This window comes from Eptatretus burgeri, chromosome 15 (genome assembly GCF_056783735.1).
Source record: "Eptatretus burgeri isolate ZD-2024b chromosome 15, Ebu_testis_v1, whole genome shotgun sequence".
NCBI lineage: Eukaryota > Metazoa > Chordata > Myxini > Myxiniformes > Myxinidae > Eptatretus > Eptatretus burgeri.
This window is the reverse complement of record NC_140975.1, coordinates 29281766-29295044: the sequence shown is the minus strand read 5'-3', so window position 1 is coordinate 29295044 and position 13279 is coordinate 29281766. Positions and strand designations below refer to the sequence as shown.

At 43.5% G+C, this 13279-nt stretch overlaps 1 protein-coding gene across 5 annotated transcripts in view; it reads right to left on the bottom strand.

Moving 5' to 3' along the window:
* The window catches only part of LOC147011819 (netrin-1-like), a 194021-nt gene that overhangs the window by 46195 nt on the left and 134547 nt on the right, over nucleotides 1–13279 (bottom strand). For 4 of the 5 annotated variants that reach the window (XM_085857095.1, XM_085857098.1, XM_085857097.1 and 1 more), the window contains exons 4-5: nucleotides 12304–12462; nucleotides 8040–8090 (exon numbers count right to left, since the gene is read on the bottom strand). In XM_085857095.1, the coding sequence (XP_085713221.1) occupies nucleotides 8040–8090; nucleotides 12304–12462 (210 nt within the window). The remainder of the gene's footprint in view (nucleotides 1–8039; nucleotides 8091–12303; nucleotides 12463–13279) is intronic. The other variant, XM_085857096.1, reaches the window with a different exon arrangement.

Sequence of the window (13279 nt, the reverse complement as noted above, 5' to 3'; positions counted from 1 at the left end):
CATCCATATCTTCACCAAAATCGAATCAATTCAGCCTTGTCACACAACCAACCTGTCCACCAAATTTCGTCCAAATCCATTCATAACTTTTTGAGACATCCTGCTCACAGACAGACAAACAAGCAAACAAGCCGGTAGGCGGCGATGGGTCGCCGAGCATGGAAACTATAAGATATAGAGCAAAATGGATGTCAGATAGCGGATAGGGAATCACCTTAAGATTATGCATATCAAATCTCATCCAGTTCCATCTATGATAACTACTCGGTATCCATTTGAATGAAAAGTTCCGAAAATGCGGTTTGAAATTGGAAATCCCCAAAGTTCGAGGGGGTGCTGTGGGTGAACAAAGATCTAAATCGAAAATCCGGCTCGACCGTTTGTGCACAATACATTCCAGATTATTAGTGTGAATTTTCATGACCATCCGACAATAACCCTAGGAGGAGTAGCATTTGGTGCGAAGGCACCTCCAGCTCTCGCATATTATCGATTTTTGCACTAATTGACCTTTGACCCCTGACCTAAGCGAAATCGGTCAATATGTCCTGAGGCAAAGTTGTAGTACTCATTGAGTACCATGAACCTGCAAAGTTTCATTCATATCGATGCACTCACCTGGTCGCTAGGGGGCCTTCAATTTTCGCCAATTTTCACGCATACCCTAATTGTAGGGGGCGCTGCAGGTAAGGCCTAAGTCACATTTGCTCTACGGCGAGGATACGGCGGCCGTACGCCCTCTGAATTGACAAAAGTGCGGCGGCCGCAGAGTTTCTGCGGTGGCCTCAGGGTGGCCCTACGCCGTTTGGCTATATTTTACAGGCCGTAGGGTCGCCGTGGAATTATAGCACGGAGTTATAACTTTTTTCATTTCTATGTTCGCCATAGCAATTCGACAAGCCGAAACAAAAGAACTGGTAAAAAAAAAAAATTAAAAAAATTAACCCATTCATTATCGTCCGTCTGGCCGCACGTTCGGCTTAGGGCCCCCCTGCGGTCCCCCTGCGGTCGCCTTGCGGGCACCTTGCGTCTGCCTTGAAAATTCTATGGCCGCTGCAGGAACGCCCTAAGGTCACCGTGCGACATCAAATCAAAGACTGTACGGCACCCCCACATTTTCGGTCTCCACAATTTCTAAATACCCCGTGCGGCTCCCCGAAAAATAAAAACATATGTGACTGCTACATTGTGTGACCATGGAAATACTGCGGCCGCCGTATAATTACTAGTGGCCGTAGATTTTGGAGACCCCACGGCCGCTGTGGCAAATGTGACTTAGGCCTAAAGTATTCCATATATCACAAAAACCGGAATATATTTGATAGAGCATCACCTGTAGATCATTCGTGCCAAATTCCATAACCCTACGTGGGATAATGGCTTTCGAAATTGATTTTGCATGAACTGTACCGATTTTGAAGGTTTTTCGGTTGTTGCTGGGGAACCAAAGCGTCTCTAGCAACCATCACAATTTCCAAAGCACTAGGTCATAAGATGTACCTACCACCCGAGTTTGGTTAAAATCCGCCCACGTTTACTACCAATTATGCTGATGACAAACGAACAAACATTCAAACAAACATCCAAGCAAACAGACAGAATTACTGACAATGAGGGTCACCTATTTCGGCGACCCAACAAACAAGAAAGATTTTGTGCATTGCATGACACTTGCAAAATCCAAATAAACATTACGCTTCTCGGATTTGATTGGTGAACCAATTAACTGACTCAAAATGCAAATTATGTTCAAACTACCAGAATACCCAGCTTCGGGTGGGTGGAAATCATGTATTAGTTGCTGAAAAAAGTATATTGCAAGAAGACTATAGATGTTTTATGGTGTGTGCTAAAGCATTGAATGGATCTACAGGTCTAAAAGGTTGAAGGGGTGTAAAGGTCTGAAGGGTCGAAGTGTTTCAAATGTTATATGGGGCTCTATAAGGGTCTTAAGGGGTCTAAAGGTCTCAAGGGGTCTAAAGATCTAAGGGGTATTTTCCAATAAAAGTTCAGGTCAAAAGGGTGTAAAGGTCTTTTGGGTCTTCGCAAGCAACATTTGAAAACTGGCCTCCAAAGCCAGACACTGACTGGGCATCCTCCATCATGCAAAGTCCTTCCTTGACAAACCTGAACTCCGATCCACCAACAAGGCTTTCATCTGCAGTTTCATGGAGTATTGCTCTCACCTTTGAGCTGGCACCCCTGCCTCACACCTTTCTCAGGTTTATGCCGTGTAAACCAAGGCCTTCAAGATCATTGGAATCTCTCACGATGAGTCGATGGGCCAATCACTTCGCCATCGCCGACAGGTTTGTGGTCCCTCTGTCTTCTTCTGCCAACTTTCCGGTCTTGCACCCTCTGCTATCTCCGTGCTTTGTACCCCCCCCACCCCCACCCACAAGGTATCTGTGGGACGCACATGGTCCACCAGCACCCCCTCTTAGTGAAACTGCCAAAATCCAGAACCACTGCTCACCTCCACTCATTTCTTCCTCTTTTTTTTTGCTTGTGGAATTAACTTCCACACTCTTCAATCTAATTCTTCCCTCCAGGTCTTCAAGACAGCTGTTCACCACCATCTCAAAATCATCCCCCATCCCAAAATCATGATCTTTTCTACACCTGTTAAACCACCCTGAACCCCAAACCTCACCCCTCCCAAAATGTTGCTTCTGTATCCACATTATCTACTGCTTGCATTCTCCCCTACCCCTCATCATTACCTGCGTCTCTTGTTTGTTCATCTCCATCTATTTTCTGCCTCCATTCTACTGTTGGTATTTCCCCCTTTTCCTTTTGCTGTTGCTTTTGTTATGTTGCGTCCTGATCCATTCTGTGTTCTAGCTCTTCCACAAGCCTTAACTATGTATAGAAAAAAAAGAAAAGGGTCCTAAATGGTATAAATGGTATGAAAGGTCCAAAGGGCGTAAAAGCACAAGAGGTTTAAGCGGTCAAATGGGTCGAAAGTGGTGTGAATGGTCTTAAAAGGTCTAAAAGAGTCTTAAGGGGGTATAAAGGGTCTTAAAAGTTATAAAAATGGTCTAAAGGGGTCATAAATATCTAAGGCCTAAAGGGTATGTTCCAGCAGTGGTTACAGGTGAAAAGGGTCTCAGGGGTCGAAAGGGTTTAAGGAGTCTAAAGAGGGTCTAAATGTCTAAAGGTCGATGAGTTGAGGGGTCTAAGCATTCCAAAGTGTGTAAAGGTCTTCATGAGTCTAAAGGGTCTTAAGTGTCAAAGCAATCTCAAGGGTATAAAGGTCCAAAGGATATAAAGACTTAAAAGGTAAAAAAAAAAAAGTCTACAGGGTCTAAGGGGATATAAATAGTCGTAAAAGTTTCATAGGGTCGAAAAGGTCTAAAGGGTAGAAAGGTGTGCCTGGTGTTGGCTTAATGGTTAGGGTGGTGGGCTTGGGATCTGAGGATCCTGAGTTCAAATCCCACTTGTCTGTTGAATTAATACCAGGTGAGGTTGACTCTGCCTGTCATTCTTCCGAGGTCGGCAAAATGAGTGCCAGTTTGCTGGTATCCTGTGTCGGAGTGGTGACCCGTCCAGGATTGTGCCCAATATCCAAGGAGACTGCTTAGGAAGAACCAATGCTCTGCGCAGAGTATGGTCTCAATGGATGGATGGATGGATGGTAGAAAGGTCTAAGTGTCTAAAAGTCACATTCAATAATCCACAATTAATACACGTAATTAATAGACGTATTCGTGGTCCAATAATATGTAATTAACAGACGTATTCACGGTTAAACTCACATGCAAACAGTACGTAATTAATATATAGACTCACATGGGTTGACCGTCAACTGAGGGTTCACCTCGACGAGGGTTCAACGTCTGCCTGTTTTTTTTTTTTATATTTTTGGTTTTATATTCTGTGCAGTATATATTACAGATATCAAGTGAATCGGATGGAAAAACGATCTATGTGAACTTGGCCTTCCACCTTTTGACCTCAAAACCAACCGCCTTCTTGCTTCCCAAGCAAAACTAACATTCCTATCCTGTAGTAAGTAATCCTCTGCAGACTACTGTAGTAGAACCTGTTACCAACGATAGTACACGAGAGTACAACTCTCATCTATCTATAATTATAACTGTAGCATTTTTGCCTGAGTTGTGACTTCCAGGTGGTTAAGTTTCGTGAAGATCGGAGTAAAAATGTGACCTGTAGGTGACTATTCTTGGTGTTGGCTTAATGGTTAGGGTGGTGGGCTTAGGATCTGAGGATCCTGAGTTGAAATCCCACTTGGCTGTTGAATTAATACCAGGTGGGGTTGACTGATTGTCAACCTTCCGAGGTTGGCAAAATGAGTGCCAGTTTGCTGGTATCCTGTGTCGGAGTGGCGACCTATCCAGGGTTGTGCCCAGTAGCCAAGGAGACTGCTTCGGCAGCACCAACGCTCTGCACAGAGTATGGTCCCAATGGATGGATGTAGGCGACTGACATACATGCAGACAAACAGACAATAACAGACTGGACCAACCAATACACTTGCAAATCTTCAATTTCACAAGTAACAAACAACAGACAAACTGACAAACAATGGTGAAAACATAACCTCCGTCCAGCTTCGGTGGCAGAGGTAAAAAGGAAAATACGTGGTGATCCCCACTAATCAAAACCCAGAGGTTTAATTGTATTCCCTTCTGCATCCTTTTAAAAGCATTTTCCTGAACTCATAGCTACCTTGACCTCCAGACTTAGTGCAGTGAAGTCAAAAGGCTATTGTATTCGTAGAACTGGCAATTGCATTTCAAATGTTTTGGGAAAAGAAACAAGGAATTGTACACACAAGGCCCCATCATGCTTGTGCCATATTCAGGCACCAGCTCTCCCACTGACTGCAGATAGTTGTAATTGTACAGGTAAATGGTTGAAACGTTGGGTATGAGGACTGAGCCTTACCTTGATGGGCACCTGTGCTAGTTGGTGGTGTCTCCATTTGTGAATATGGATCTTCCCAATCACGAGTAATTATTTTTGTGAGCCGCATATTCATTGAAGCAACTGGCTGTGGATGTTCAACAGTATTGTTCTGTGGTACATTCTCTGCCCTACTAGACATTGCTTTCCAATTTCTTCCATAGTCATGAAAATGTCTCGGTGTTGTCATCAGAGATGGTAATCATCAGCGCAGCTGTGATAGTTGGTGGTGCCTCCACCTGTCAATCAGAGGAAGATGCCTTCCTGAACCCATTGTCTCCAAGACAGACTTATTAGTGTGGTATATTCCATCCAACATGGACTGAAAATATTTCAGAGAACAATAGTCCTGAATTTTGGAACGTCCTCAGTATTGCTGATAAAACTGCTTGCCCTTGCCATACCCTTGCCATACCAGAGTGTGTCCTTAGTGAACATCTGAAGTCAATGATCACTGAAGTTCCTTATTTGTATGCTTATCAACCCACTCTGTGCCGTGGAATGCCACGTGGTGCAAACGAAGTGCTTACACCTTAAGCTGGTGCAGTGTGTTGTATTGGTAATTGTATAATACAACGGGAAAGAAAAATGTTGAGGGGAACATTGTTTGTAGGACTGGATGTGCAGAAACAAAATTTATTCCACTGTGCCCTCAATTAACTCATCTCTTGAGTGATTGGCAATACAGCATTCTCACCTGCTGCAGGTGGTTGAGCAGGATATCTCGAGGTCATGCAGTCACCTTTGTGCTGTCTAGTATGAGTAAGAGTTCTGTCCGACAATAGGTTGTCACCCTGGTGTTTTGCAGGTGGGGCATTGCATCGATCAAACATGAGGACCCGTCTACCAACACTGGTAGATATTAGAGATCCCACGGTGTTTGTGGCATAAAGTAGGTGAGTTATTGCTGCTACCCCCTGGCCAAATTCCAAATTCAAGCCCGAATCTACAGGGAAGAGTGGGGGGGGGGGTTACTGCATCAGCTGAACAGCCACAGTTCCAAAGATTATGCAAATAAGAGCCTGGTGCTGCACATGAATGAATGAATGACATGCTGCAAGTTATTTACCATGGTAGCATCACACAACGGCCTGCTATTTTCGAAAGATACTCGTATATTGTGTCATCACAACGTTATCAAATCAGAAGGTAAACGTTCCCAAGAGGGAATTAATACATTTTTATTTGAGTTGAAAAACCCAAAATACCATCTCCTGAAAGCAACTGTTGAAAGGGTGCAGCATCTGAATGAATGATATTGTAGTTTTTGAGTAAATATTTTCAGTTGAGAGTACAGTGATTGATCGGGGAATGGGGCCGGTGAACGCTTTCACCTTGTTCTTTACACTCCATAACAAAACATGTCGATAATATTAAACAAAATGGCAGGTTGATTAAACATGCTTTGAACCCTTGCAAATCATCAATCGATTGTCTGCTTTATTAGCGCTGGATGCCCATTTGTCTCTGGCACTGTAAGGGTTTGAATCTTCCCTATTCCCAGCCGTAACCGACCCCCACCAAGCCTCTGTTTCGGGTCAGGGCACTGGTCGGGTGAGTTGCTAAAAGACACGTTTCTGCTTCCTTCACGAGACGTCACCCCAATACAATGGCTGCAGACTGGCTCAGAGGCCCATTCTGGGTGCCCACAATGGCTGCTCTGTCCCGTGACAGTGGCTTTAAGCAGCTTTGGAGCAGGCGTAGCAAAGAATAATAAAGGTTGAACAGAGAAAGAGTGGAGGAGGGGTTGGGGGGGGGTACCTCGCACACACATGCCAAATAGGTTCGTTTCGGTAGCTCGTAACGCACATATTTGGCTAGTTTCCAGAAGGATGTGAAATTATTTGATGTGCTGAGTGTGCTCCGGAGGCCTCGCCTATGTCTACCCTGAGAAATGTACTTATTGAGATTCAAAACACTCGTTGTCCAAGCATGGTTGCTGCTGGAGTCAAAGGTTACTCCCAGTTGGAGATGCTCGGTCACATCAGAATGGTGACAAACGGGTCAAGGGGGAGAGGTTAACAGCAGGGTAATCCACCACATTAGCACGCTAGGTCACCCGTCTCCAACATTGACTTCCGGGACTGCATGCACGGCCCTGAGAATGTCGCTGAGGTGAGGGAGTCGTAATGCCGGCCAGCATGCTCAATGCAAAACACAAGGGTGGTTTGTAAGTTCACATAAAAATTTAGGTAACCATTATCCACAATCATACAAATTGTGCCATGGCTCATGAACGACAGGAAGTATAATTGCCATAAAGCATATAACATGAGAATAATTCATATTTGACCTGCACTTTATTTTGTTTATAAAATAAAAAAAATGTATGTATGTAGCTTAAAAGATTTCAAGCAAATTTGTCACGATAGAGTCTTGGTAATCAATGAGCACAGTCACGCACTTCTGCTTCAATACATGGTGCTGAAAATCAAGATGGCGTCAAGCGAGGTAACAAGGATGGTGGAGCGATGAATAATTATGAAATTTCTGGTTCACAAAGGCATCAGATTTGTTGAAATTTCCAGACTATTTGCTGCACAGTATGGTGGTGATTTGCCTGTCAAGGAGGTGTGTTTTTTTTAAATACAGCTCGAGGACAAAGTTTGACATGAACGAATGATGCCATGCATGGGCTACACACACAATTTAAGAATTATGTCCTGCAATGCCCGTGTTTACTTCCGAAAGAAAGATACGCTGAAAGTGTACAAAAGCTTCCGTCCTGATTGGACAAGTATGTGCCCAAAGGTTAAGAATCCCCTGGAAAGTTTTGATAATATACATTCAAGCTTAGTTGTGCACGTGTGTGTTCGTGTGTGTGTCTTGATGGTGTAATGGTCAGATTGTCCACTCTGAGTCTGGAAGGTCAGAGGTTCAAACCCTGGCCGAGTCCTACCCGACTTTATGAAAGGTATGTGATGCTTCCTTGTTTGACACTCAGCATTCAAAGGGATAGAGCATGGCCAAACAATGTTGGCACACTATATATATATATATATATATATATATATATATATATATATATATATATATATATATATATATATATATATATATATATATATATATATATATATATATATCAGTAAACTGGAAAGTGTACTCACACGAGGGTCCATCTGTACTCGTAGCTGGCGTCGAGGAATCGAAGGGAATCCCTGTTGAAGAAAAACATCATCACATTCTTCATGTGATTCTTCTTGCCAAAACAACAAAACCTATAAGGACATCTGATCCTTATACAATATACATACAAGCTTTCTTCCTTTATCACCGACAGCTCGTAATTTTGGCTCCACAAATATTGCTCAACACAAGTTATGCAGTAAAATATGGAAAATGAAGCACCCTAATGAAATTACTCATCATCAATAACAGTCTTCATAAGTTCCTTAATGTCCTGCTCCTCTGCTGCATCCATGTTCTTATTTGTCACAATCAACACTTATGTGTCACAGCCTTATTCCATTTCTCAAAAAATAAAAATAAAAAAGATCTCCTTTCCTCTTTCCTGCAATGTACTTCTCTTGCGCACATCTTTACCCACTTGGAGAATGCTTTTTGGCTTCCTTTCCTGATCTGTATCTTTGATCTAAACATTCTTTTGCCAAGACCCTTGATAGGAAAACAAAAAACCCCTATACCGAGCAGTGTTGTGCCTCCTCGTTAGGAGAGGAATTCTTCTATCACACCGAAAAGTTCGTGAAAAGTGCAAGAGAAAGATGAAAATATATGAGGATTTGTGAATAAAGGTTGTGCTGGGAGCTCAGTGTGAAGCATTAGACGAGGCAAGACAGAAGGTACATAAGCAGTTTGCGCAGGAGTATGTGAAAGAAAGCAAAATGTTTGAGAGGAACTGTGTAAGGGAACCTTTAGATTTACGAGGCAATGGGGTGGGGTGGAGGGGAGGGTCATGGAGTACAGATTAGCAGGAGACCAAGCGACGAAGAGCTCAGACAACAAGACAAGGCCGTGGCCACACAGCGTGACAATTACTGCCTGGCTGTGAAGAGGGGGCAAAGGGGGCTTGAGCCTGATGTGACATTGGCATGCCTTTACTTTGGGTTGATCCACACAGCTTTTCATGAAATTTATTCTAAAGAATTCTGCCTTTATGGAATAGTCTGAACAGGGATCGTTCAGCCTTGACTATACGTATAGTTAAACCAGGAGCATGGAGTAGTTGAGGCAAGTTGAGTTGAGCCATGAGTACTGTGTTGTTGCGGCAGGAACATGGTGCAGTTGAGCCAGGGGCACGGTATAATGGAGTCAATCAGGAGCACAGTATAGTTAAGCCAAAAACACGGTGTAGTTGAGCCAAGAGCACGGTGTAGTTGAGCCAAGAGCACGGTGTAGTTGAGTCAAGAGCACGGTGTAGTTGAACCAAGAGCACGGTGTAGTTGAGCCAGGGGCACGGTATAATGGAGTCAATCAGGAGCACAGTATAGTTAAGCCAAAAGCACGGTGTAGTTAAGCCAAGAACACGGTGTTGTTGAGCCAAGAGCACGGTGAAGTTTAGTCAGAAGCACAGTGCAGTTCAGCAATGGACACAAAGTAGTTGAGGCAGTTGAGTTGAGCCAAGTGTACTGTGTAGTTGAGCCAAAATCACGGTGTAGTTGAGCCAGAAGCACAGTGTAATTCAGCCAGGGACACAAAGTAGTTGAGTCAAGTTGAGTTGAGCCAAGTGTACTGTGTAGTTGAGCCAAGTGCACTGTGTAGTTGAGCCAAGTGTACTGTGTACTTAAGTTCAGAGTATGGTGTAGTTCAGCCAGAAGCACAGAGTAGTTGAGCCAAGTTGAGTTGAGCCAAGAGTATGGTGTAGTTGAGTCAAGAGCACGGTGTAGTTGAACCAAGAGCACGGTGTAGTTGAGCCAAGAGCACGGTGTAGTTGAGTCAAGAGCACGGTGTAGTTGAACCAAGAGCACGGTGTAGTTGAGCCAGGGGCACGGTATAATGGAGTCAATCAGGAGCACAGTATAGTTAAGCCAAAAGCACGGTGTAGTTAAGCCAAGAACACGGTGTTGTTGAGCCAAGAGCACGGTGAAGTTTAGTCAGAAGCACAGTGCAGTTCAGCAATGGACACAAAGTAGTTGAGGCAGTTGAGTTGAGCCAAGTGTACTGTGTAGTTGAGCCAAAATCACGGTGTAGTTGAGCCAGAAGCACAGTGTAATTCAGCCAGGGACACAAAGTAGTTGAGTCAAGTTGAGTTGAGCCAAGTGTACTGTGTAGTTGAGCCAAGTGTACTGTGTAGTTGAGCCAAGTGCACTGTGTAGTTGAGCCAAGTGTACTGTGTACTTAAGTTCAGAGTATGGTGTAGTTCAGCCAGAAGCACAGAGTAGTTGAGCCAAGTTGAGTTGAGCCAAGAGTATGGTGTAGTTGAGACAGGAACATGGTGTAGTTAAGCCAGGAGCACAGTGGAGTTGGAGCCAGATGCATGGTGCAGTTGAGCCAATAGTACTGAGTAGTTGAGCCAAGAATATGGTGTAGTTGAGCCAGCCAGATGCTGTGAATGAGTCCTTTACAGTTAAAGATTTCCTTCCTGGTGTCGTGCTGTTTCTTGGACTGTTAAGGTCACACGTCTTGATTTTCTATCTCAGAGGGTTTTGTTTTTTCCCCTCATCGATTTCCCTTCAAAAAATACAACATAATGAAAACACAGGTGGTGGTCATTTGGCTCATCATGCCTGTGCCATATCCACTTCTCCTGACTCTCCCCTGTTTCAGGTAGTACAAATTATACAGGTAAACCCAAGCAGGAAAATGGGCTAAGTTACTAGCACACGATGGATGAATATTTTCACAATGTTCCAAGGGATCATTAATGGCCACACTGTTTATCAAATGTAGAATTATTGGCATTTAAAGGGCAGCTGAATGATATGTATGTCTCAGTCAATGTAATTTGAATTCCTCCTCCATATTCGGCATTACTCTGGAATGAGAGACAGGTCTCTTGGAAAAATAAGTAACAACAGCAAGCCCCAAGGGCAGTGTTAACGCCGCAATTTTAAAGATTCAGTCGTGGACAAGTGTTTATTTCCTCACAAATGGTATTTCTATGTAAAAAAAATAATTAAAAAAAGGCAAAACGTATTAACAAGACTCAACAAAAGCACTAATCTCAAAGTCCAAAATGCATGATCCAGCAAAACCATAAAAAGTTGTTTCAAAGGAAAAACACATGCACCTCATTGCACTGGATTAGTCCAACAGAATGGTGCCGAGGTTGCGCACTTACCTTTTCGCTACCTTGTCTGGGTTTGATTCCCGACCTGACTATAAGGATTGGTGCTTCGCAGGTAGGGCATTCCATCGTAAAGTATTCCATCCCTCTGATGGACGTTAAGCCGGGTGTCCCATCTGCTCGCAATCGGTGGACAATAACAATCCGTGAAGAGTAGGTGAGTCTCTCGTGGAGAGTAGGTGCGTTATTGCCGGCACTGTGACCAAATTTACAAGTTCCTGCCAAAGTCGAACTTCAGAGGCCTGGCCAGCGGGTTCGTGAAAGACTTGGGCCAAAAAGTAATAGTAGTCATAGTTGTAGTCGGAGCAGCAGCAAATGCTCGATTTGCATAACCGGGCACCATTATTGGTTTCTCGCTGTGTTGTGCAGCCGATGCCTGTTGATTGCATCGTTTTCTGGGGGTGCAGCTGTGCCACTGATGCAGTGCCTTCTATTACCAGCATACTGGCACTTATTTTATTGACCTCAGAAGGATGACAGGCTGAGTCAATCCCACCTGGTGTTTATTGAACAGCCAACATGGGCTTAAACTGAAAACCCGAAGCTCTTAAGCCAACCACTTTAAACCATTAAGCCAACACCAGACTTGTCATTATCAATGATATCAGATTGCATTGAAAAGAGAAAGAGGGAGAGAGATTTTTAACCACATTATTTTTCTGCAAAAATAAATGTAATAAAACATAATATTTGAAAGCAAAAGTTAATTGTCTTATTGTGTACATTACAAGGGCTATATGTTCAATATGTTGTGGAATAGGACAAGTATATCCTGAGAGAAAGATATGATGAGAGAAAAGAGTGAAAAGGTACCAGGTTGGAGTAGAAAGAGCAGGTAGAGGAGGAAGAGGGAAGTATAGGATTAGGGTTGGGGTTGAAATAAAGAAAATGGGAGGAAATTGGGGGAAGCAGAGATGAGTGATGGTAAATGTTGGTGATGTTGTGAGTGGTGGTGTGAGAGTCAATAATTCTACTGTTATAAAATATAAATAGACCCAGATTGTATGGAAACCAGAAGTCATAATTGTTGTGAGTGGTAGTTAGGGGTCATTTTATGCATTCTATACAGGTGTGTGAGTGTGTGTGAGTGTGTGTGTGTGAGTGTGTGTGCGTGTGTGCGCGCTCACGTGACGTACTGATGCATGGAGCCACCGGTGAGCGGCTCTGCTGATAGCCCTTGGAGCAGCGGTTACAGGTAATTCCCGCAACTCCATCTTTGCACGGGCATTGTCCCGTTGTCTGATTACACGTCTTGCCAGCTGCTCCAACCGGGTGGCAGTCACAGGCTGTGAGAAGCACATGATCCCATTAATTCACCAAGAGGTTTATAGTCCCATTCATGTAAGTTCTTGAGAAGTGGATTACAGTGGTGTCATGATGAACATTCATGAAATTCAAGGCATTCATGAAATACTGATAAAAAAAATATTTAAACTCTTTTAAAGAGGATACAAGAAGAGTGGATTAAAAAAAAAAATCTCAGTTTTCCCGTGATCTTTCACATCTCCTGCACCATGATAACGTCCCAAGGAAATCCCATCGATGGAGAACCTGAACGTCATATGTTTTTACACACTGGGATTTCACGAGCAAATGTAGCCATCCATATATTCCTTACAGAAGATTGGGATGAAGTAGGACGAGTTAAAGATGAGAAATACGTATACTAAAGTAAATTCATGGTCGAGCTATTCATGAAAAGGTTCATGAGATATATGTGCCCCATCCATATCTTTTCAATCATTTCAATTACATTCCCTTTTCTACGGCTTTGTCGCTTGCAGGAATGACGAGGATTATATTTGTCTTTTGAGGCTCCCAATGACACCTTCCATCAATTTGACATTGTTGTTTCACCGACTTGGAGCTCAAAGACCAAGTTCGAGCTGCTCATTGTAGCATCATGGCTTCCAGAAAGAGCGGAAATTTTCAGCAACAGTAAAAGCTCCGTGATGGATTGTGACGCCAACCCCCCTGAGGATCTACCCATCTGCTAGCAATAGTCAAAAATCCCCCGCGCCTCCACCCGCCAAAGACCCTTGAGTACGCATTCAACGTTTGTTTGAGACCGGCAAAAACTGGAAAGATGATATTAGCAAATCA